The 25,786-nt window shown below is 38.6% G+C and overlaps 1 protein-coding gene across 3 annotated transcripts in view; it reads right to left on the bottom strand.

Moving 5' to 3' along the window:
• MAST4 (microtubule associated serine/threonine kinase family member 4) overlaps positions 1-25,786 on the bottom strand; it is a 297,039-nt gene that overhangs the window by 79,506 nt on the left and 191,747 nt on the right. For all 3 annotated transcript variants that reach the window (XM_086629716.1, XM_086629714.1, XM_086629715.1), the window contains one exon: positions 412-500. In XM_086629716.1, the coding sequence (XP_086485842.1) occupies positions 412-500 (89 nt within the window). The remainder of the gene's footprint in view (positions 1-411; positions 501-25,786) is intronic.

The raw sequence follows: 25,786 nt of genomic DNA, 5'->3' as shown, positions 1-25,786 counted from the left end.
TGCCTAACGTCGCAAACGCTAGGAGCAAAAGCACTGGGAATAGAATGTAATACCCTATTCATCAGCTCCTCTACCTTTACCACATGTGCAAACAATTATATATCCTTTTCACATTGAACTAGGCCCAGAAAGGGAAGGGGGAAGAAAATGCACCAGAATGTCAGAATGCAAGCTGGGGAAACAAAAATAGCTACGTGATCCATGTTAGGTATTTCTAGACTGCTTCTCACCATAACATAGGATTTATGGATCTAAGCTAACAGATTTTTGGATGGAATGATATGTCACTTTTTGCTATTTACGAACACTGGAAAGAAGAGTAGTGAGACAGAGAATTTGTCTGTTTTCCTCTCCTCATATTGACATTTTAAGAATTTAATAATAGCAGAGGTAGTAAAGACATAAAATCACCTGCATGAGCTGAGAGTGGTGAATGAGGCCGAGGCAGAGCTGGAGACTGGCCATTGCCCATCAAACTCTTCCTGTTGCTTGTTCTACAACTGTGGGCAAAAAGAGAAGAAAGAAGACGTTAGCATCAGAAACACAGCATGTACCTCATATGGACATTTTGATATTCTGCTACTTTGTTCCTTCACTTCCCAGCCTCCTATCAAAAACCAGAGCTATTGTTGTTCCTGTAGGCATGTCCAGGAAGTCTACATCATACTGGATAATGGCAAAGACAGCAGTTTCCAAAGAAAATGCACCATGGATACTTTTCAGGCTTGCACGTTTGCTGTGGTGTGCAAAGACCAGCATTCCCCTGTAGAGTCATTTACAAATGTTCTTCCCTGACTGCAGCTTTTTTCTCTGCCATACACTTTTTATAATACATAAAAATACACAAGCATAATGTGAAAAACAGTCTCAAGCTCAGAAATACCATTCAATGGTTAAACTTATTTCTGTTGCATGAACTGTAGCCCCAAATCATATGCCACAAAGAGCAATGATTGATCAATCTGAGAAAGATACAATAATTATAAATCTAATTATTGAGATAAATTTCACATCTGTGCCTTTTGTCAATGGAACAGATGATGCCTAATAAGATGAATGCATTTTTTTACTCATACATTTTTCATCTGCAAAGCCACTCATTTCCCATATCACAAGATCATTAGGCGAGATAAATAGTAAATTAACACATCTATTAAACTTGGGAAAGGAGATATTTCTTAAATACATTATACAGTTTTAAAATATTTGTTGGCAGAAGTGTTTTTTCTTTTTTCCTCTTTCTACTATAATGAGTATTCTTACGAACATAAATCCCCACCACTGCAAACATTCAGGCACATGGAAAATAGTATCTTGAAGTCAAAGAGACCGTAACTGTGCATAAACTTCAGTGCATATGCTAATGTTTACGGTAATGCAATCAGAATTTTTTTCTGTAAAGGTACAAAAAAACTCAAAACCACTAAAAGGGGAAAAATTTATACATAAAACTATTTCATTAACACAGTAGGTTCCAACGGAAGCATATTCAGATCATAATTGTAGATGTCTCCAAAGACAAATTTTGTAACATCGTGATCTTGATATGATATCTACCGGCTTGATATGAGCCAGCAGTGTGCCCAGGTGGCCAAAAAGGCCAATGGGATACTGGCGTGTATCAAGAATAGTGTGACCAGCAGGAGCAGGGAAGTGATCCTGCCTCTGTACTCGGCACTGGTGAGGCCGCACCTGGAATATTGTGTCCAGTTTTGGGCCCCTCGCTTTAAGAGAGATATTGAGCTCCTGGAGTGAGTCCAAAGAAGGGCGACCAAACTGGTCAAGGGGCTGGAAAATAAAACTTATGAGGAGCGGCTGAGGGAGTTGGGGCTGTTTAGCCTGGAGAAGAGGAGGCTGAGGGGAGACCTGATTACGGCCTACAAATACTTGAGAAGGGATGGTGGGGAGGTGGGGGAAGGGCTCTTTACATTAGTGATGGGTGACAGAACAAGAGGAAATGGGCATAAGCTTAGTCAGGGGAGATTCAGGTTGGATGTTAGGAAGTATTTCTTCTCTGAAAGGGTTGTCAGCCACTGGAATAGGCTGCCCAGGGAGGTGGTTGAGTCCCCATCCCTGGATGTGTTTAAGAATAGGGTGGATGAGCTACTTGAGGATATGGTTTAATGGGGATTAGGGATGGTTGGACTCGATGATCTCTAAGGTCTTTTCCAACCTAGAAATCTATGAATCTATGATCTCTATAGAACAGCCAGAAAGCATGACTGATTAGTCTTGACACAGTGCAAGTTGAATAAAATGCAAAAGAAACAATGGAATTTAATAGCATAAACAGCTACGTAAAACAGAATCAAAAATAATCTAAAGCAATACCGAAAACAAGAAAAATAAAAGAGAAAAACAAAGGCAGAGAAAACGTTGAGTATGAAAGCAGTTTAGAAGACACGTGCAATGTGCAAAAAAGTCAAACACTAAGACCAGTATCTCCTTGAAAAATGTTTCGTGAGGCAACAAGAGTGCCATTTCCAACTGTTTAACGGGTTAATGCAAAGTTCATTTGCAGGAATTGCACAATGAATTGCTGTATCACTTAATTACTATAATCAATTAAACAAGGAGTTAACTCTTACTTATCATTACTGCAGATCTATGTAAGAAAAGAAAGCATGAAATGATTGCAAGATTCATATTCAGAGCACTGGAAAAGTCAAAACTTAAGATATACACTGCAATTTCTAAGCTGAATGAACACAGAACTTTTTAAAATGTGAAATGATACACATGCGTTTTTAGGAATCTGTCTGGATTAAGCTCAGCTTTCTACAAGTATTTTTTAACATACTAAGGACTTAATCTATTTTTAAAATGATGGAACTTGAGCAAATATTCCATATTTCATTAGACAGCAATTTCAAAGTTGTACTGTTTCCATTTCTAAATTTTGTCCAGCTGAAGAGCCATATTCAATTCAAAACTAAGAATGGTCCAAACTCTTCCTTTTGGCTTCATGCAATGTCACTGTATTTTTGGTAACTTTTCTTATATGATACTTGAACAAGCCTCACTTTATCTGCTACATTTGTTTTTAAAAGCCTGAATCATTGTTCCTTTGCAATTGTCCAACCTAAAACTGAACTCAGTAGAAACTGCTGGTATTCATTAGACATTCATTAAAGGACACACAGATTGCACATATCTACAATGATGTGATGATACCACTACGGTATCTGTGGTGCAGGCTAGGATTAAGAGATCTCATTATGTGACTTTAAACCAGCTTTGCGTGGCTAAAGTTTGGAATCTAAAGGATCACCACATCTCCTGTCACAAGGAAGGAACACATTTTTAAGCATCTAATCCATGGATATGTTCTCAGCAAAACAAACAATACTCTAACAAACTCTAGGCACCCTCCACTGATTTTGCTACAGATGATTCCAGATACAGGTTTATCAGTGTAATTTGCCCTCGTCTGTAGAAACTGAGAGTTTTATGACTTTTGCCAGAATTTCCTATGTAAATAAATGACTGCCTTGTACTCCCTTCTACATTAAAATTCAAACTTCACATTCTTCAGGTGAAGTTAGTGCAACACCTTTCACAAATAATTACAAAAGACACATAAGTCAACTTACCTTGGTTTTTTGGGAGGTTATTTTAAAAAATTATTTTTACAGAGTATGATGGCATTACCTTCAATATCAAGATCTGAGAAAACTTTTCCCCATCTATAATTTAAAAAAAAAACTTTGCTATTTGCTCAGACGTGGCTGTAGCTGTATAGAGAATTTATCTTTTATCACAATCAAATGAAATATTCTATTAAGAAATATTAAATAATGAATACCAAGTCTCCTCTGTTTGTCTTACCAGTGAGGTAAGACACAAATCACTGCATGAAAGGACAAATCCATCCTAGACCTCTCACTGTAGCTTTGTTTTTCAGTTCTGTTTCACAAAGATTTTTGAAACGATGTTATCCATCCTGTATAATCTGTGAAACACAATTCCTTCCCCAGAATAATGCTATTATAGAAGAGGCTCTTTGTGGGTGGAAAACCAAAAATATCTTCAGGGAACCCTGAAAGATGATCTAAGCTGCTAGAACACTGCAAATGGGAAGCAAGGTTGCACTAAGGAAGTATCAAAGCATTACTTACTGAACCGTATTTAGGCTTGAAATAGCAATCTTCCGTATACAAAAGAATCTCAGAAGTTAAAGCCGTTTTGCAGACAAAATCGTTTTTCCTAGATCTCTGAACAATCAAGTAACTTTCCCCTTCTATTGTCTTCATAAAACTATTCTTCTCCCATTCAAATCTGACAAGATAAACCAACTGATAAGAGGCAGCCCTGAAAGAAAGCTTCTTTATCTGCAGGAAAGTTGTAACTGTGCAGGAACAGTCTACAGGGATTGTAACTTAGGGAAACATAAACCTTGGTAAACCACAGAGCAATTCTCCATGCCTTGGATTTCATGTTGTAATCAGGTTGCACGGCACAGAGGAGAGACTAGCAACCCAGGCAGCAGATAAAACACACAGGGTTTAGAGGATTAAAAAAGAAGCAGAAAGAAAAACGTTTTTTTCCAAGGAGAAAAGAGTAGGGGAGGAAAAAAAAATAATAAGAAAATTAGTCATGTTCAACAATAATTAGACTCTATGACACACACGAAACTTGAACAGAATAGAAAGTTTACAATTTTGCTTGTTATCTTCTCTGCCCAAGGAAGATCCTTCCTGGACTTTAGTCTGTTGCCCACGACTTAAAAGTGGCAGTCCTAGATGACTAACTATCTGGAAGTAGTTGGCATTACACAGTATCACCAGTGCTCTGGACTACTGGCACTGTTCCTTATCTTGGATTCCAATTCGTAATTTCCTACTTCATTTTCAAATCCCCCTCAGATAGGTTCTGCCTTACCTCCAGCTCTCCGCCACTGACGCTGCCACCCACTCACACCTCTCCTCCCTATCCTGACTTCTCACACGCGTTCTCACTGCCGGAGAATTCCTCCATGATCCCAACTCCAGTATCAGGCCCAATGCACTAACCTCCAACCTACTTCTCCAGCTGCTACAGAGAAGCAACGCTAGCCATGAGAAGTACTCACGATAAAACAAATAGAGGGCACTACATAAAAAGTGCTTTGCGCTCAACTTTGTTAATCACAAAGCAAGGGTGAACTACAGCTGCTGAAAGATGCAATCCAGCTGCATGAAGCTTGTTTACTTTGTTCCTTAAATAGCCACAGTTCTTCCTGTCTCAATGGCAAAAGCCATTTCAGCAGAGACAATGGGAGCTGCTAGATTTAAACCAGCAAAGCACAAGACAAAAGTACTAGTATGGACATTAAAATAGAGCCACACTCCGCAAGCTCTTGGAAACATTAAATAGAATAAAAAGTTGAAGCAGAAATTCAGTTCTGCTAGGATAAGCAGTATCTCATTCAGAGGTGAAATACTAAATGCAGGTTTCCTGATAATCAAGAAGTGGCAAAGACTGCAAGAGGTATGCACTCAGATGGAAGTTTCCTCCTCAGAACGAGGGCTAATATGTGAGCAAATTACTGGCAGTAAAGGTTAATTGCTTTTTTCCCCAAAAAAAGTAGGGAAAGAAGGCTATATTGTCAGAGATTACCACTTGCCATGCTTTTCATGGGAAATTTAGCATCTGTTTTAATAATTTATAATGATTTCATTTCAACATTCTCAATTATTAATATTTACACTTGTAATGAAGATGGATTTAGACTGTAAGCTATTATAACTGTTCACCACCTTTCACAGGCTATGCTGAGCACACAGAATTCAAAGCCTGACCATGTAGGCACAAGAGAGACTAATAATGCAAGACCAGCACCCCCATAAAGGCTCTAGTAGGGAGAGAAAATGTAGTTATAATTTCTCTGGTGCTAAAACTGCATAGCTGAAAACTGCCTCAGGAGAACTATGTTGTCCCTAGCAAGACTTGAGATATGGCCACTTCGTTTATGCAGGAAAGTCAAGTTTAAGTTATATTTCAGTTATATTTAACTTGTTAGGAAGCTAGCTAACCTATGACTTCATAGTTAGTTATTAGCTTCACGAACAGCAACACGGAAGAGTCAACAGTGCACACCGCGCTGATTTAAAAAAAAAAAAAAACCCACAACCCCAAAAAACATTGAAAGTGAGGAATTTAGCTTTTTTTACGGGGGGGGGGGGGGGAGGGGGGGGGGCGAGGAGGAGTTGTTTCTTCGGGGTTTGTTTGGTTGTTTTTTTAAAGAAAAAGAAACCTTTTGCATTAAAAAGCACTTTGGTAAGCATTTCCAAGCTCTCCAGAATCCAGGCAAGTTCTGTGGGACATTAACTCGAATGAACACAAAACCTAGCTGCCATGAAGAGATGTCGCACACTGATACTGCAGCAGCTTCCTTGTCAAAAGGAGCCTTTAAGCGTGTATTCGATGAAGCATCTCCTGATCTAGGAAGCCAAAGTAAGACATGGCCTGCAGTTAATGGTAGTTTCACACCTAGATCACTTTATAAAAGAAAATGAAATCAACTAAGAACGTTCCTCTCCGAACACTGTGGAATTAGTGCTACATGAGCAAAACCCACAGGCTTCAACCAGTGCTATTTGTTGCTGGTCTGTTTTACCCCGTAACTAAGACAGACCAAAGAGTAAGGAAGGAATTTTGAGAGATATTTCGTAGACTTAAGTAGGTAAATTCTCAAGGTGCTACAATCACTGACAGAAACATACAAACCATCTGAATGCAAGTAAAATGCACCCAGAATTTTCTTTTTGTTCTTTTAATGGCTTTCAATGTTTCGCACTCATATTCATTTAGTAACACCTAGCATTATTTTCTGATCTATTTTTACTGGACTATATGGCTGCATAAACACTTTCCAAATTTGCTCTATGCATATAGGTATGTATATAAACATATATTTATATATATCCATTCATATTTACACATATAAAATATATACTATATTTATAGAAAACATAAATACAAAATACTATATTAAAAACATTATACATACAGCTAAACATTCTATTTATTTTATATCCCATTCTCTGTGAGGAATTATCCATATCAGTCTTTAATGAGCCGGGGGGGGGGGGGGGGGGGGGGGGGGGGGGGGGGGGGGGGGGGAGGGGGGCAGGTCTTGAGATTTAAATTTTAACTGTTGTAACGTAAGGATTCAGGTTTTAGTCCGAAGAAATGAAAACATCACAAACATGACACATCAAGATGAAGTACGCAGCTGCTGACAGCCTAGTTTGTCAGAGTTTGTTCTGAATCTTTGCAGTACTACAGCAAGAATTTCAGTTTTGGCTATTGGCCAGGGATGCATGGACAGTAAGATACAACTCCTCTCTAGATACTCATGCCTTCGATTCCAATACCTGTTTCCCTGCCATTACTATCACCTGCCAGCATGCTGCCATGACACTAGAACTTCATCTTTCCTCAACCATACAAAAGAGGAGACCTCAGTCTTTTTCTTAATCTTTCTAAAATATTATATAGGGACAATAAAACTTAAAATGCAACCACCTGGATGCATGATCGCCTTCTGCATGGACTGCCTGAAGGGTCCAAATGCATGCAAGACAGCATCATTGCAAAAATATCTGCCAAGAAAAATCACTGAATTGCAAAAATATCTGCCACATCTCTGCTGTTCAGACCTGAGGAAGACTGTCAAAAAGACAGACTTCTTATGCGGTAGAGGGTCTCTCAATCTCCATCTATTCAGAGTATTATAAAACAAATAAACAGGTCCTTCCTTAAGCCTTCTCAGCTGTACTTGCTAGTTAGATAGGTGCTCCATGCATACAACTACAGTGACTGCTCTCACTTTTTCTCTAAGCAATTTTGATCCATAGTTTTTCTTCTCACACAGGAGAAAAATCAGTAGTTTCAAGAAAACTGAATTTCTTTTACAGAACTAAAATGGTGTATTTCTGTCTGTTCTGTTCCTTCCTAGACTCAGTTTTAACTTGTTATAGAGATAAATATTAATGTAACATAAAAAAGAGTATTAAGCTAACTACTAACTCCACAGTTGTGCAATATTCATAAAATAGCTGCATACAAGATACAAGTCTGTAATGCACACAAAGCAGGCAGGCTGCAGAGAGCAAACAAAAAGAACACTCAGGATCATAAACCAGCCCACTATGCAATTCTGCTTCATTATCCACCAAATGCACCTTCTGCATCTTCCTATAATACAACCTATGGAGAACACGCTGATAGGATCATTTAAATCCCACTGCTTCTTGAATTTATTTTTTTTAATCTTATTTGTGTTCTGGGAAGGGACATAAACCAAGTTATTAGGTGAACAGCACGTTTGCTATCATACTGAGATATTTAACTAAATTCCTTGATGCACAAATACCACTCTTTCAAAATAGAAAGATAAGTAGGAAGCTAGTACCAGAAGTAGAGGAAAAATACACGGGTCTGGCCTAAGTCATTGCCAAGTGTGATTATTCTACATAATTCAGGAGATGCAAAAAAAAGGCAGAAACACCTTACTGGAAAAAAAATATTAATAATCAGGAGCCACACAGTGATGTAACAAGTGCTGTCTCAAAAAAAACAGTCTCATACATCACACCTATGAAGATCAAAGCACCAACACTTTCGAGACGTTAACCAAATGAAGCAGTTCCTTGACTTGCGCAGTAGATGGATAACCCTGCAGAAACCATTTGCATTAGGCAGGAAATACCCTGTTTTGTGGAGCGCATGCCTATCCAGCCTGCAGCACAGACGGGAGCTTTAAAACACAGGTCTCACTGTGCTCTTGGCCATCTCCGGGAGCTTTGCATCAATCCAGACCACTCTGGATTTTGACTCTAGACTTGAAGCTCCCAGTGCATTTCTTGGGATGAAAGGACGCAGCCAGACATTCCGTACCATGTTGTGGTAGTCAGGCTAGGGGCAGGATGTTTCTCACACTGCCCCCTTGCTTGTTACGGACGGCTTAGGAGAAACTTGAGGAGCGTGGGGAGCAGAGCGGGTGAGTTGAGGCTGCCAGATGCCATTCACTGCTGCTGCTCACTCCAGAGCCTCCACTCCACCTCAGGCTGGAGTGCTGTCTGCCAGGCCGTAGCACAGACACTGTCACAGGCGGTGCTTGCCACTGGCTCTGCCCCCATTCTGGCAGCTACGCTGGTGCCCTGCGGCTGCTGCTGCTCACAACATCAAGAAGGCAGACTGAGGTGAGGAGGTAGCTGGGGGATCTCCTCCTCACACTTCCAGCCCCAGCTGAAGCTAAGGTATAGAGCAAGAGCCTTTTCCACACTTACACTGAACACAGCTGCCCACCTACTGGCAATTTTTACCCAGCCTGGCCCTTCAAAACAACCCAAACAAAATGAATAAACAGGTGCTGTTCCAGCCATGTTTCCTTTGAACAACATCCATCCAGACTCGAGGACTAATCACAGCCAAGTCCCCAGGCCATTTCAGTACTGCAAGGGAGCCAAGCACATACCCTGAGCTTTCTATAACTCTGGTTGAAACTGAGGCCAGCATAGTTCGGAATTAAGATAAAACATGGGAGTGTCTCCAAACTACAGACGGAAGACCTGTTCATCCAGATACCTACCACAGTGAAACCCTGTCCATCTTCTCCCCAGCTTTCTCATTCTGTTTTCCTCTTAGAACTACAACCCTTTGGCTTTCTTTGCCTTTTCCTTGCTGGTGGTTGCTCCCAACAACCACAGCTCTGAGCACCACTGTTCATAACTCATCATATACCATGGAATTAGTGGGCCAGGATGATAAGCCAGACAGACCTCCTCATAGCATTGGAGTATTACGCCAAATAGCACAGAGAGTAGCTTTCAGGAGCACTTCTCTTGGCCGAAAGAGAGTGCACGGTGTCAATGCTTCATAAAATCTCACAGGGTTAAAGTCTGCCATGGTCTGAAATTATCACATGGTTCCACGCAGCCAGCCTAGAAAGTCTGGTGCCTCAGTAGATGTGTAGGAGACCTCAGAGATGACCAATCCATTTCCAGTCGGGGAAGGAAAAAAGAAACGATTTAGTCTGCTCTGCTTCTTACTACAGAAGTTGTGCTTCATCTTCCTTTCATCCTCCTCTATTTGTTTGTACCCATCAAAATAATTTATGTTGCCAAGGCTACTTTCACATAAAAAGAACGAGAGGATTATTAAAACAAAAGTCTATGCAGTACTCTTTATAACACGAAACACTGGTGTACACTGCACTGCAGAGACTCTCTGACAAGGAAAGCCATGAAAAGACATGCTCCTAGAAATATTTTTCCCTACATTATTTCACAATTTTTAGGATTTTGAAAACAGAAGCAGGCACATGGAGTGCTTCTTAGTGAAGCAGCATCTTCAAGCCTCCCCCTCCCATGTAACCCTGTCCAACTGCTAGGAACACACAATCTAGGAAAACAGCTGGAATTATGGCGTAAAGTACAGCTGCACAAGCCACCACCTTAAGCAACTTAATTCATCAGAAAGTTTCTGAAAGTGGTTTCTGAAACAACAGCAAAACCAGACTTCCTTTTGTTGCAGCCCGGGATGGTGGTGGTGGTGGTAAGCATTCAAGGATATTAGTTTCCAGCAGACACACTCTCCCAGTAAGAGCTCAAAGTCCTGAGAACTGCCATTATTTTAACTTCTTGAGAATCTGACGTGAGGATAAACATCTATAGATTGGAAAGCACTGCAACAATGAAGCACAGTTGCCTACTGAGCATTTGACAAGTGGGAAATGAGCTTCATTCCTTCTATGGCACTTTGGGATTAACTGAAGTAGTTTCTCTCTCTCTCTCCCCCCACCCCCCCCGCAGATAACAGGAAAATGGTCCTGTTCCTTTTTATTTCTGAACTTTAAAAAAAGGCGAGAGACAGTATTATATAACCAAAGTATCACACCTTCCATACAAGTAATAAACATTTTTACTGTCTTCTGCTTGGACTTAACTAGTTAGTAGTGCTTGAGCAGTTAATACATTGGAAATAAGGAATCAAAGAAAACACTTTAAAAAAAATAACCTCTATTTAGGACAAAATATGGGTGTTTGAAAACCATGCCCTTTACTGGTTAGCAGCCCGAACATAAACAATTAAGCAGGAGGCATTCAACCTGAAAACTACGTCTGTTCCCATAAGACCTCTGGCAGCACCATCAGTGCCCCACATTGGAGCAGGCACACACATTGACTGCAGTTCAGAAATTTAGTTTGCAAACAAAAGACCCCCTCTCTTTAGTGAGATCCGCGTTTTCCATCCCTCCCACTGTCAGCTGACCAAAGGTTTTTTAATTAAGTCATAATTAAGCATCTAGAAGCATTATTTTCTCAAGGGGAAAAAAAAATAAAATCCTTTCATTGTGCCCGTTCAGCTGTTGGTGTCTGTTGAGCCTGCCGAAGAGGGCATCAATTAATGCCAGCTATGGCGGCTTTCATGAAGAGGCTGTTTGTTCAGTAGGAACCGGCTGTCTGCAAAGTCATGCTGAAATGTAAGCAACGAAACTCTCCATGGTCACAACGTTAAGACATCGCTGGACACAAATGTGCAGCCCAAGTGGCATTCCCCATCAGTCATATGGAGTTGTAACAAATTAGAGTCTTTTTGCCCTTGGAGCTAAAAGGGCAACACAGCTACATCCACACAGCTACATCCACAACCCTGAACACAGCTACATCCCTTTAATAGCAAAACAACAAATAATCAATCTAAAAAAACTGTACAGTTGGCCTTTCTTTTTTCCAGATGAAAAATGAACTTATGTAACTGATATGACTGATTTTTTTTTTTTATTTAACAAAGCTTCATGAGAAGTTTAACAGAAAAAAGTGAAATGTATGCTCGCACATAGCTGACATCATTTGCAAAACTACAGAAACTACATCAATATATATCCTTCATTCTACACATGTAGTTACACCACAGGGTAAAAGTCTTTTACCGGTTTACATTTTCCCAGATGGAAACAAAAATGAACCATAAGAACATAAACTTTTTCAACTGTAACTGTATCCTAACAAAGCCACATCAGCAAAATTAACCGATTAGCTATAGTTCAAATAATTACTCCTTTATAAAACCCAGTGTGTCGACTAGATCTGGGAGCAAACTTCAGCTCCACGCAGCAGTACACCAACTAAGGAAGGTAATCTATTACACATGCAGATCATACTGCTTGGCTGCAAAGTCACGGTGAGGTAATTGGAAACGTCTGAATAATCTCCAGTGAAGCAATTCAAACATCTCCAGGCATAGTCATCAGTGGGGATGACAACACAAGGCTTCTGACATCTACTCGCTCTATTTTTTTTTTTTTTTTGGTAATGCTTAATCATCAAGCACCACACAAGCCAGGAAAGATCAGATGCTTTACGTGTTTCAGGTTGCTGCCACAGACCTGGCGTTTATATATTCATGCACATTTACACTATTAAAAATAGTATGGTGCAGTATTAAGAAAAGTTTCAGTGGCATACGTTTCAAGTGACTGGATTACTCAAACACTGAGGTCAGAAACAAATTATCTAGGCTGTCCCAAACAAGCACTGATAAAACCTTCATGTTATGCCATCAGATGTTCCCTTCCTCCTGACATGCTATGTTACTTAACGATTCAAGTATCCAAAGCTCTGAACCAGAAACACTGTACAACTTCAGAATCCTTAAACCTATCGAAGATAGGATTTCTGGAGATGAAAACACAAGAGTGCTGGGTTGCAGTCTCTCACACGGGCTCTGAGAAGAGATGACACATTCATTATCCAGGGAGAGGGGAATTTTTCTTCTCTGCAATGGTATACTTCAAGCTCTTTAGCACAGCTGGTGACCCAGCACAACTATAACAGAACCTGATCTTAAATTTATCCACATGGTTACATCTAATGAATATCTGATAAGTGAAACTGGAAAATGAGTAGCATTTTCCTAGGAAAGACAAACCAGCACACATTCAACACTACATGTCTCCAACTAAAGCTCTAACAAAATGAAATGTACATCCAAGAATGAATCTAGTTCACAAAATCCACCCATACTTTGTCTTTACCAAGATTTCTCTGAGTAATATTTTACAGAAACTCAGCATTTTCAGGACCAAGTAAGCTTTATTTCTCATTGACAGTTCTCTTGATCCCTTCAGTGACCAATAACACCCTATTTAATCATGAAAATTCAAGAACACAGGAACACGGCAAAATGACAATTTGAATTAAACTTTTAACCCTGGTATACTTTCCTGTACTAGACTTAAATCTATACAATTATACAGTATCCCACAAGAATACAGAGAAAAGACTGAGTCCATCTTAAACACAGCACAGAGTATACAAGCAATTTATGAAAACAAATTTTGCATATGCTTTGCCCTGTAAAAATATCTGTATCAGGAAAGGAATATTTTACTACCGAAGTGATGTACTAATTGTTCACAAATAGAAGCAGGTCACAGAGGATTCATGAAAGCAAATGCCAGTGACTCAGTGTAGAAGAAAGAAGAAAAGGAAGAAAACGAGTGCAAGGATATGATTTATAGCATGCAAATAGCTCTGAGGTAATGTTGTGAAGAAGAACAATTTCACAACCAAGATTTGTTTAATTTACCCTGGCGTGTCAAGAATGAAGTATCACATAAAAAGACTAGTGAAGCAACATCCACCATAGCGACAAAAAAGCAAGCAGTGATAATTATAGTTAGCACGTTAAGTTTGAACACATCAGTTAACTTATCGTGCACAGCTATGAAAGCCTACAAGCTACCTGATGCAACAGCAGCACTAGCTTTAGGTGCCAGATCTAGCAGTGCTTCCGGCGTGAACAAAAACAACCTGAGATGCGACAGGAAATGTTGCCTGCCAACTACACAACAGAGGATGGCATGTGTCTGCATTAAAACTTAACTGTTCACACAGTATCTGCTCCAATACAAGCAGGATTGCAGGCAAACTAAAGGACATGAAACCAAAGGGAACATGTCATCAACTGTTACAACTGTATGACATAGTTTGTGCAGTTACTCTTCAAGTTCTAGCTTCTGTATTCATTCAATGACTAGAGAACTCCAAGTATTCAGCATTTGAGAGTAGGGTTTAGGTGGTGGTGGTTTTGGATTTTTGCTTAGAGGTTTGGTGATTTTCTTGGAAGCTCATGTTTCAAGTCCTGTTTTGGCAATGGAGAGATTTAACATGAGCCCTAAACATCTAACAATGGATGAAAACTAAATTCTAATCATGAACACTAATCATGAAAACTAAATTCTAATCACTAAATTCTAATCATGAAAACGAAGTGCTAAAATCTGGCAGCTAATTCATCATGGCAGTAATGAATTTCAAATAAAAAGGAACGGTGGCTTGGACACACACAACAGTCAGGGGAATTCAGCGTACAGTCTTTCTTCTTAATACATAGATCCCTGCAAGCATTCTAATATTACGTAGTTAAAGAAATCTCAAGACTTCATAATCCTGCAAGAACAGATCTGTCTGGCTTTATTAATTTTAGTCAAAACTTCACCTTGAATCAGCAATGTTTGCGAGAGTAGAGACATGATGGTGGAAAGAGTAAATCTGAAAGGGAATTGGTGTGAAAGTTGTCAACAAGAAGATTTGGAACTCTCCTAGAAAACTCAATTTTACAAAACTCTTCACTGTTTATAAACTGTTAATTACATGAAAGCTGTTCTTAGACACAAGCTTTCTTTATTTACAAGAAAAATCAGGGGAAAAAAAAATCTCATCTTTTGCTTCCATGGATCACAACTATTTTGTATTAGAATTTCTGCCTATGACTTACACTGTATTTAGACCTAAGAAACACTCAAATTGCCATTAAAACAGGACAATGGGATCCACAATGAGCAAATTTCCCCCTTTTCTCAACTATGTCATGAAGTACCACCACATCACACTATGTTCCTCAAATTCTCTAAGACATACTACTATGCTAGCAATTAAGTCTTACACGGACAAGATAAAAACAAGACTCTCCACACATTTCTGTAAGCTGTACTGTCACAAGGCTACACTGTCATCATTATTATTCTGAGTTTCACACCAGTGATTCCACCACAGAAAGTGGTCTTGCAGATTACCAGTCGTCTTAGGCAGCAAGGATGAAGACAACTGCAAGTTGCATCTATAGTTTAAGATTAATTCAGTAGTTGTAACACACAACTGCTGTGTTCCACTGAAACCTTGCTCTGGAACAACTTCCACATATTGTCCGTTCAATGTAATGCAGACAGGTTCAAGTGGAACTATGACATGTAGCATTCTGTGATCTTGTAACCTTCCCAGTAGTAAGGAAGAACAAGTTGAGAGTTTGAATATTAATCCTTCATTTCCTGGATTTTGCAAAAGAGGCCTAATTTGGTTTGGTGGTTTCATCAAACATTAGACTTCCTATTAACATAAGCTCTAGCTCAGCTTTTCAAATAATCATTACAAATGACCTCAAATAGACCATGTTCAGCTTGAAAGCCAAACATAGGTATACATCTGAAAGACAAAATACTGCCAGCAAAAGCTACTTCCCCAAATGTCTTGAATATAAAAGAGCAGAGACATTCATTGGGATTATCCTTTCTTCAAATCGTAACTGCAAAAATTACCACTACCCATATAAACAGATTTTACCCTTGGAGACGTCAATTAAATGAGAAAGCATTCACATAAACCAATGTTAACATAATCACATGCCTTTTAATAATCTCCCTTCTACAAATGCATAACTAAACATTAAATCAAAGTCATTTTTCAGTCTTTCAAAACCTTGAGAAAGTCTGTGCAGATAATGGTAGCACACAGTTTAGAAGGGCTAAACAACTAGTTCGATGTACATATGGGTGTGTGACCAATTAAAAAGTGACTGATTGTTTTCTCAACCTAGCTTAAATTGATTATAGAGCTCTGACTCGTTTTTATGAGGAGGTATAATCTCCTGCCTCATTGTGACTAGCATAGATTTAGCTGACAGGAAAGTAATGACAACCAAATTTTAAAAAGTGACCAATAAAAAAAAAACCCAAGCCTCTAATTGGTGAACTGGCATTCAACAATTTTTATTTCCTCTCACGATTTAGTGAAAGAGCAATGCAATCTGACCATGTCTTCCTTCCAAAGTGTTGCATGAGATTTCACACGATTGTGGAAACTGTTAACTGACTGACACAGATTCTTTATTTCTTCATAGTCTTCAGAGAAGTAGCATACCTTGCTCTCCTAACTTTTCTTTTTTTTATTTTCTTCCCAGTAAATAAACTCAAACACAAGAGTAGTAGCTTCACAGCTATTTAACACAGGAGAGGCGCAGGATCATTTTGCAAAAATTTGCTAAACTCCAAAGAGTTTCTGTAAGACTGAAGCTGGACTGAACATTACATTACTGATACTCTCAAGCTTGATATTACCGTTCAGAGTTCTAAAAACAAGTTATGATAATAATTTCAGAAACTAATATTCTGCTTTTAAATTCTGACTATTCAGTACGTTATATTCGCCATATCTTTTAAACTGATAATGTAGTCACTCTCTCCAAAGGACAAATTCCGATCTTGCTATTCACCAATGTCTCCCGGCACACTTTATCACCTTAGAAAAGTAGAAGCATGTCATCCATCGGTGGTGGAGACAGGAATCATGCTGCAGTGTGATACAAAGCTACACGTCATATCCTTTACAAGTCTAGCTTTAATAGCCCGAATGCCTGTAGCCGTATCACCTCGTGCTGGGACGCTGTCACGTCTCGGGCTCCGCGGCATTAGGCTAACCAGCTGCTGCAGGAAATGATGATGCCCTCTGAGTCAGAGGGAAGCACACACCCCAGTATGGTGCTGCAGGGCACAGCACTGTTTGGCAGATGAGTCTGGGCTGCCAACCACGTGAGATCATTAGAGATCATTGCTTCTGGTGAGCGTTAAGGGTACTCACGCACGCACTTGTGAAAAAGCCTACCGAGGGTTCATAAACCCAAATCAACTGAATGTGTTTCTTCAGTCCTGGGTTGCTCTTCAAGACCTCAACAAGCTAATTAAAGAAAAAGTTTAATCATTTTGACACATATTTGCGTTAAGCAAACCCCTGGATACCTCAAGCTTTTCTCTACCAATGTTTAATTTAAAACCAACACGTCTCTCGATAGAATCAAGTTACTGAAAACTACCCAAACTGAACAAAAATAGGTCTGTTATACGCGATGTATACACAATTCTGTCATTCAAGAGAACTTACCATCACTGACAATAAAGTGCAATGAGGATGTTTTGAGATTAAATTTAGCAATATGTAATTATCCAGTGTAACAAATCAAATTCTTATCAAAACACAGCCATGTATAAAAATCATACTGATAACCTCTTCAGAAGGTTATCACCACTGAGTAGGCAAAGGGAAGCATGGAATTTCACTGATTTTCTTGAGGCAAACAGGTAGTGTGTAGCCACAGTATAGATCACAAGTCAGATTTTCACATCCAAGCAACTAAATCCTACCCTCAGGATACATACAAATATTTTCAATAGAAAAAGTACTCAGTGTAGTTCCATATTGTAATTTTATAAATTCAGTGTGCTGGGAGAAGGGAAGGGGGAAAAAAAATCCAATAAGCCTTGAGCAAAACTATTGTCTCAGTGTTACAGTGAGGTGCCTCCCAGCTTACTTCAAATAAATCAAATCAATTGAAATTAATTATACATTACACATTAGGCACTGCACTTGCTTGAAAATCTCAGTAACCACTAAACTCACCAAGAACATTAATGCTGTTGCACATTTTCTATTCCAATATTAAAATGCAGCAAGTATGTGCAAAAACAATCTGCCGCTTTTGTTTTCTACATATATTTTTTCTTCTAGAAGGACATATGAAAACAGAAAATTTTAGGTACTCCAATGTATGTCCCTACAGTCATGTGGTATTCCTCCAAGTCAAAAAAATCAACTATGCTACTACAGGTAGATATAATGGTGCTTTTTAGACCAAAAAAGTCTTTGGAATAAATGATAATTTATTTTAGATGTTCTTACTCTAGATTTTCCCTAAAACTAAGTAACGACTGGGTTTCTGTTCGTGTTCGAAACTGTACAATGACTTCAGACTGTAGCCTTCCTCCCTTAGGCTGCAACAGAGACGATTTGCAGAAACTCTGGAAAACTGGAGTAGGTCAGCTTTGTTTCAGGACTTCTAAAGAAAAGTTGTTTTGATGGAACATCTGTCAAACGAGAAAACCCCACATTTTCTACTCTCAAGAACAAAACCACTTGGTCCAACATGCAAAAGAGCCCAGTGGTGAGAAGTGTTATTGCTCCTTATACGTGCAATAGTGCTATGACTCCTCATTGTTCTAGACATCACACAAGCACAACAAATCACAGCCTCTACTGGAAAAAGCTTACCTAGTCCAAAAACCCAGGCATAACACGTAGAGGAGACAAACATCTCAGACAGGTTAGAATAGGGTGTGGATGAAGTAAGGTGACAGAAAAGGGTGTGCTACAATTTTTGGCCATCAAGAAGAGTAATCACCTCACTGCTTAACTAGCCCATTAGCTAATTTAAGGTTTCTATTTGCATCACAGCAGAAGTATGCCTGAAGAAGTGATGTGCAGAAAGGATAATGCCATCATTTCTGCAGTCTTTGCTTTTGTTTGGAAAATGTCTTATGCTTTGTGAACACCACTGTCAGAGGATTCAAAAAAACCCCAAACGTTGAGACTGTTCCAAAACCTACTTCAGTCCCCACATAGTTGTAGCCAAGTCACAAAGCCAAGAACAAATTTAACTTCCACATCAGTTTCTCTTCTTCTGTTAAGATTTTTATGAGGCAACAGTAGCTCTCACTTTTGTCACGACTTGTAAGAACACCCATTGTCTAATAAATGCAGAAGTTAGTAGATTAATTGGAACTGTTCTCATAAAATAATGACAATTAAAACCCAAAAAATCTGATACTGCACAGTTCTTATCCTAAGAACGTAAAGCACCACATTCCTTCCAAATTGTATTATAAAAATTATATTTTAACTACCTGAACTTCTACTTTGAGTCCTACACTTACTTGCTTTCTCTGATCTTCAATAGTTGTGTTGATAATATTTGCTGCCTTCGCCCTCAGGATGCCTATCGTCTAGTGATAAGTGAAGTCATTCACTCATGGTTTACCATTTTTATGTTTACAGAATCTTGGTATCTATCAGAAAAGTAGTTTTGAAAAAATTTAAAACTTGCAGAGAAGAAAAACAAATTATTTCTGACAGCACAAACTGTTCAGGTGAAATATCTGTAAACGCGTGAAAACTAGACTGAAAACTGTCACCATCCTCACTTTTGGTTGCAGAGCATTACATGCACTGCTATACCGTGCCTACAAAGAAGCCACTGCGTAGCACAGAACACTGATCCAGTTCTCCGGCTCTAATCCCTCCTCTGACATTAGCAATCTCCATAACTAAAAAAAATACCGTTTCATATGAGCTCTTCCATAAAATATGGTAATTACACTGACTTTCATAATTTCGTATCTTCTGTTACATGCATGTTTAATATGAGTATTTTTATTAGAACAGCAACATCTTTGTGTAAAATAAGAATAATGCTTAAAAGGTAACTTCGAATCATCTCAAAGTTGGCAGATATTGTAACAGTCTATACGTATACGCTACCCCTGTACTAAAAACGATGTTCAGCAATGTCTTATTTCATTAGGGTGATGGATTTCCAGAATGCACTGGGTGTTCCTGCCACATATAATATTCTAGCTCCTGGACCCTGGTCTTCTGATTGTTCGTACTGTATGTACTTCACTTCATTCCTGTACCATGTTTTGGAATTATCCAACTATTTACCTACAGATGAAACCTGAGACGATTTCTTAGAGTCTACACAAGACCAATGGGACACTTTTGCCTCCCACTGCACTACAGTCTTCCAACAGCAAGTCAACCAGGCATGTTCCTTTGTACAACTCCCACAAACTTCCATCTTTTCAGATGGCCTGACCCACCAAAGAGAGAAAAGCAGCACATGACTCCCCCCAGCCCATGTCCTTACACATGCCCAACACTCCCACAGGAACCTGGACCAAGCGCTCCCCGTATGGAAAGAAGTCACACCGTGCTTTTAGCTTGTAGGCCAGCTTCCTGGGGCAGGTGCCTTTTAGAGAAACACGTTATTGTTCCCTCAATATGACTTGAAGGGAAAATTCATTTTTCCATAATGTCTGAGAAAGAAAAGACAGACAGTCCTTTGGACCTCTTTTCAGATTGTTTCCTTCTATTAATATCCATCTGTTGACCCTTGGACTGGATTTAGGCAGTCACAGTCCCAAAGAACGTACAGGAGATTTTTTTAATGTTTTCTAAAAAGACTGGCCCAATGTCTCCAAGGCTGTTCCTACGGTTAGTCAGAGAGACAACAGCATCAGCAAAAAATTAGTAGTGGTAAAACACAGCTCACTTAAGAAACAACAAGAATCAAAAGAAAGCTAGCCAGAACCATGGCAAATCCTTCAGTTTTTCTCAAACTTGTCCATGATTAAACAAACACATTACCTTGACTGAGAAGGCCAAATTACTAAATCTCTAACACTATTACTCTCTGTGTCTTGTTTCCTGTAGACTGTCAGAGTAGGTGACCCTACTGGTTTCTTCTTGCCTTATAATTTATGAATCAGAAGAAGGAAACACATAATGGTTAAAAGGTATTAATTTATAGATAATGCCAAATGCTTAGGTCTGACCTACACAAACAATTTGCATATTTAATAAAATAACCTAGTATATTCGTATACTCTAGTATGTTTTGTATTTCCTTTGAAACATTTCCTTTATGAAAAAGGAAACAAAAAGCAGTTTGCTGTTCTAAGATCTGAGGAAGACGTGTAAGGAAAAAACGTTAAGAAACTTAATTTTCAAACCTGGGAAAAAATGGGAAGAAGTTTCATTTTTGGTTTTGATTTTTTTTCCCACCAATAGATATGAAAGCCTTGCAAGAGATTACAATATTTTGACATTTGGCAAGACAGAATAGCACATGTGAGACACAATCAAGCAGCAAGGAAAAACTAGATAGAAGTGTATTTCCTAACAAAATTCATATTCTCTCATTAGTCATAGGTCACAGATGGGGAGCAGATGCCTCCAAACACAACAGTTCAATCATCTAAACATGGCAGAAGGGCCAGGGAAGAAGCCAAATCACCAAGCCTCAGGTAAGGAAAAAAATAAAACACAAGCTTACTTACAAAAATGTGTTAGGTGTTTTCTTTGTCCATTATGTGGGGGAAGCAAAAGGAAGATGTTCTGGTAAGACTTGACGGGACAGTGAACTGACATAATCATCCTTTTGCGTGGGGTGTTCATAGACAAGGTGAATAGAGCGTATCGGACTTGTCTGACTGCCTTTCCTTCTGCTATTACAGCACTTATGGAAATTCCCTTGACATACTCATGTGTAAGAACAAGCTACACAGGCCTAGACTCAGTGAAAAAGCAAATTTGTAAAACTAACATACACAATGTACTTTTTAGTTAACTCCGAGAGGGTTAACAGTATTATCACAAAGGATTTTAGTTAATTATGACTTCTTACTGAACAGCATTGTCAGATGAACACACTAATGTTCAAGCATTCTCCTGCCAGTTTCCATAAAAGGGAATAAAAAAAGCTACTGTTGAGTTACATTACGAAAACTGTCCTTAAAACAAATTCTGGTAAAGACCACAGCATCTCTTAGTAGAAATGTAAGTCTAATTTATTCTTATCGTCAGTACCTAACGTCCATTTCAACAAGGACTGGATTATTATGTTTGTTTGAACTATGTTAAATCTGTAAAGGTGTATTTATCAACTAAAAATTCTGGTAAAGGTTTTGCCCTCTCTCAGTCAGCATAGACTGTCATCAACAGGAAATGTCCATGACTGAAGGCACAATTTCACTCTAGATTGCTAGGCTCATTGATGTTAAACTATATGTTGTTAAATTAAAATGACACATATCTCTTACAAATAATTGTCAAAAGAACAACCAGGAAGCTCCATTTTCTATGGTTTCACGTCCTCTCATTGAATCACAGTACTCCATCTTCTACAATCCTCCAGCAAATTTTTTGCCTCTCGTGTTCTGTTCACTCTGCAAACTCCCTTTGGGGAACTTACTTTCCCTCAATTTTGTTTAGCTATCCAGAGCGCAATAGATGCTTCTTGCAGCCACTACAATGCCATCTCTGGGACACTTAGCCGGCATGCCACCACCTCTCGGCTGGAAGAAGGTCCTGCCTCCCAGGTACAGAGATGTCTATGCATCTATCAGGCACACCAACAAGTTCTCATGTTCCATTAGAGTTTGGTTTGGGTTTGAGAAGGCAAGGTTTCAGGGTTGAAGTACACACTTACAAAATACACTATTCTTAGGACTACCTTTGTTTTATTTTCTACTTTTGAGGTTTCTGTGCCTTTTTATGTAGGAAAACCTTTCCAGAAAATTCCAGCAGTGCATCCAAGAAGTGATGATACCAGTTCCCAAAGAGCTTTTAAAGAATTGAAATTAGAAGCTGATTCAGTATTCTCAGATTTACCAAAGGAAGCTCAGCTTGTTCAAACTACTGTACTGATCTCCCCTATAATAACTTTAGTATTTAAAACCGATGCATAAAAACATAGTATTTAAAGGTATTCTGAAAACCAAGTAAAGGTCTCTTATAGATATCTATCTCTGATGAATAGCTTTAACAAAAAATAACTATTATACAAACTCCTCTCTCTCAGGTATGCATGAAAAAAAGCAAAGGGTCAAAAAACCACTGCAAGTTGTTCCACATGTGTGAACGTCTTGTGAGAAGTGGGATTCTGTTCAGAAGCCTGTGCCAAATCTCATACAGGATGGGGGCCCAGCATCCCAGAGGGGGAAGACTGACTACAGAGTGTTCCCAAATGCATGCAGGAAAACAGCTGGGGAAAATAAAGAAAAGTCTATCCTCCACTACCGTTTCAGTTAAGAACATCTCGAGCACTACTTGAAACAATCACAGATAACAAGTACTAGCATTCAAATAAAGTGACTTTTAATTTATTAGCCCCCTCAAGTTGAGCTCCAGATGAAACTGATATCCACAGAATTACAACCAGGAAAGGAAAAAAAAAAAGATTACTATGAAGTGAATCCTTCCCCTATTTCTTAAGGGAAAAAGAGAGAGATATCATAGTATTTCACAATGTAAATGCTATACTAGTCTGAATTAGTCAAGCTCAAAAAATTCCAAGAAATAAACCATCTTCTTCCAGTGGTGGAACAGAGCCGAGTCTTGTTCAGTTTGAGAAGACAAGCCATACTTCCTAGAAACAAGACTATAAACGGCTGCATTTCAGAAATTTTCAAAAGCTATAGTGCGAATGCACAATATGAACAGCATAAGTACCCTCACAGATGGAAAAGCGTCTATGCTATTTATGTGTACATGTGCCTTTGAATAAAGCACAAGTAAGAAAAATAAGTTCTTCTAATTGTTGGACTGACCTTAGAGTATCAATCTCATTCAGCTTCTCAACAAGTATTATTTTACAGCTACTGCTTGAGTATTTATGTATACAAACGTCTGTGCACCCTTATGTGTGTGTATTTATTAACAGTCTGGACAGGCATATACATATATACCAATACATATAAAAAACCCAAAAGATAAAACATTTCCTTTCCAACCTTGCAACAGGTAAGTTTACATTCATGCATGTCTCCTGAAAACAAAAAACTGTGATTTGTTCAGACTGATGTATTCTATTATTGACACGCACAAAAGAAACATGAGCTTGTTTTACAGTGACCTTATTGCCTTGAGAGGAGTGTTTTTTAAACTCTGCAATACAATACTATAATCAAGCACTAAGTGGACTGCGGGTATACACATTTTTATTCAACTAGATTATTTCAATGTGTAACACTTCACATTATTGTTTGTTTCAGTAAATTAAGCAGCATTAGTAATGATATTTCTTCAATAATCAGCACCCTTAACTTTACACAGGACTATCTTTGTCTACCCACCATTAACAAGGATTTTTGAAATTGCTTACGTGTAAATCCTTACGTAAACTGATATTTTTTTTTAAATAAAACTGAATATATATACATATCCTTGATTTCCCCGTAATTTATTTGGCTGTAATAACTATGTTTTAAACCAGGCTAGGTAGAAAAGACAGACACTTTGATCATGTATAAAGAGCCATTTGACATCATCTTCAGTATTTTTACAAGGAGGAAAAAGACAATCCACTAGTAGGTAACCTTTTAACAATTTTTGTTTAACATGTGATTTTAAATGTAGGTTAAAGTCAAATGATAGAGATCGAAAGCTGACTATTATACACTAGAACATCTACATAATTACCACATATGCAGAAAAAAGAATGGGTGGGATAAGGAAATTGCAGCAGTTTTTATTTTCTAATCACAAAACTGAATATGCCAGTATTTCATGGGAATAACAGATTCTACTTAAAATAATAATTATAATCTTTCGAGAACAATAGAGTATGACGGTTTTCCTTATTCCTAAACAATTATTTAGGGAAGACCATTGCTAACTGAAAGAAAGAGGCAAAAAAGCTGATATATTTATTCTGGCATGACCCCAATATTTTTGTCAGTGGCAAGAATATCAGTAACGCACACTTTGTAGTTATGAAGTCAGTCTATTAAGTAGCTCAATCTGGGAATTGATCCGGTTTACAGTACTTCTGAGATATGTTTGTACTTATTGGGAAACATGCCAAAAGGAGTCGTCTTGTTCACTACTGTGTAATTTGGTTGGAGCGTTTTAAATAAAACCACAGAACTGACCTACCATGAGATTTAAGGCTGCCACTGGAAGTGGTGGGTTTTTTTTTAATCTCAGCTTTATTCAGGTGGAAGGGTCTACTGAAGTAGATCTAACTAACGCTAACATGTATCAATAGTATATAGAATCTCCACTGCTAAAAAAAAAAAAAAAGAAGAAAAAAAAGGACTGAAACACTACTGCTGAGAAGTATGTCCTCTTAGGAATGGATAAAAAAATGGCAAGCATATTAAGTGTGAGTGATCTTATTAAATGTCTCCATCAGTGTACATTGAAGTCACATGACAAATTAAGTCAAGGAACCATGCCAAGTGTTACACAGTAGACCCTCGTACCAGGTAAGATTCAGAGTCCAATATATGACACTTGCATATTATGCCTAGACACAATCTTATGTATTATGAATGAATACCACAGATTCTCCTGAAGGGCCTTTAAAATTTCACAACTACTGCAATTAGTGAATTTGCAAAGGTTCAGAGGCAAAATCCCTCTGAAAGGTTCCCAATAGAAAACTCAGGATCCGTCACTGAATGCGAAAGGTTCCACAACTCCCCTTATGAATCAAACTTAGACTTAGGACTGAGGGCTAAATTGGCCAATACAGTATTCTATATCATGCAGCATCATGTCCAGTATACAGATGATGGTTGTCTGGAAAGAAGGGTCTCTGCTCTCACTCTCGGACTCTTGGGAGTGTTCTCTCTCTCATTCTCTTTTTGAGCCTCTCACTTGTCTGGGATTGCAGTGTCGGGACTTATCTGTTTCAGAATCGTTTGCTGGGACGTGACAGGCGTTGGTCACCAGGTGGTGAGCAATTACAGTGTGCATCACTTGTTTGTATATATTATTATACATATATACATTAATGTATCATCATTATTATTACCTTTATATTATTAAACTGTTCTTATCTCCATGCACAGGTCTCCTTCCCTTTTCCCCTTTAATTCTCTTCCCTATCCCCTGGGGTGGGGGAG

Source organism: Tauraco erythrolophus, chromosome Z, assembly GCF_009769465.1.
Source record: "Tauraco erythrolophus isolate bTauEry1 chromosome Z, bTauEry1.pri, whole genome shotgun sequence".
NCBI lineage: Eukaryota > Metazoa > Chordata > Aves > Musophagiformes > Musophagidae > Tauraco > Tauraco erythrolophus.
This window is presented reverse-complemented; position numbering and strand designations above follow the sequence as displayed.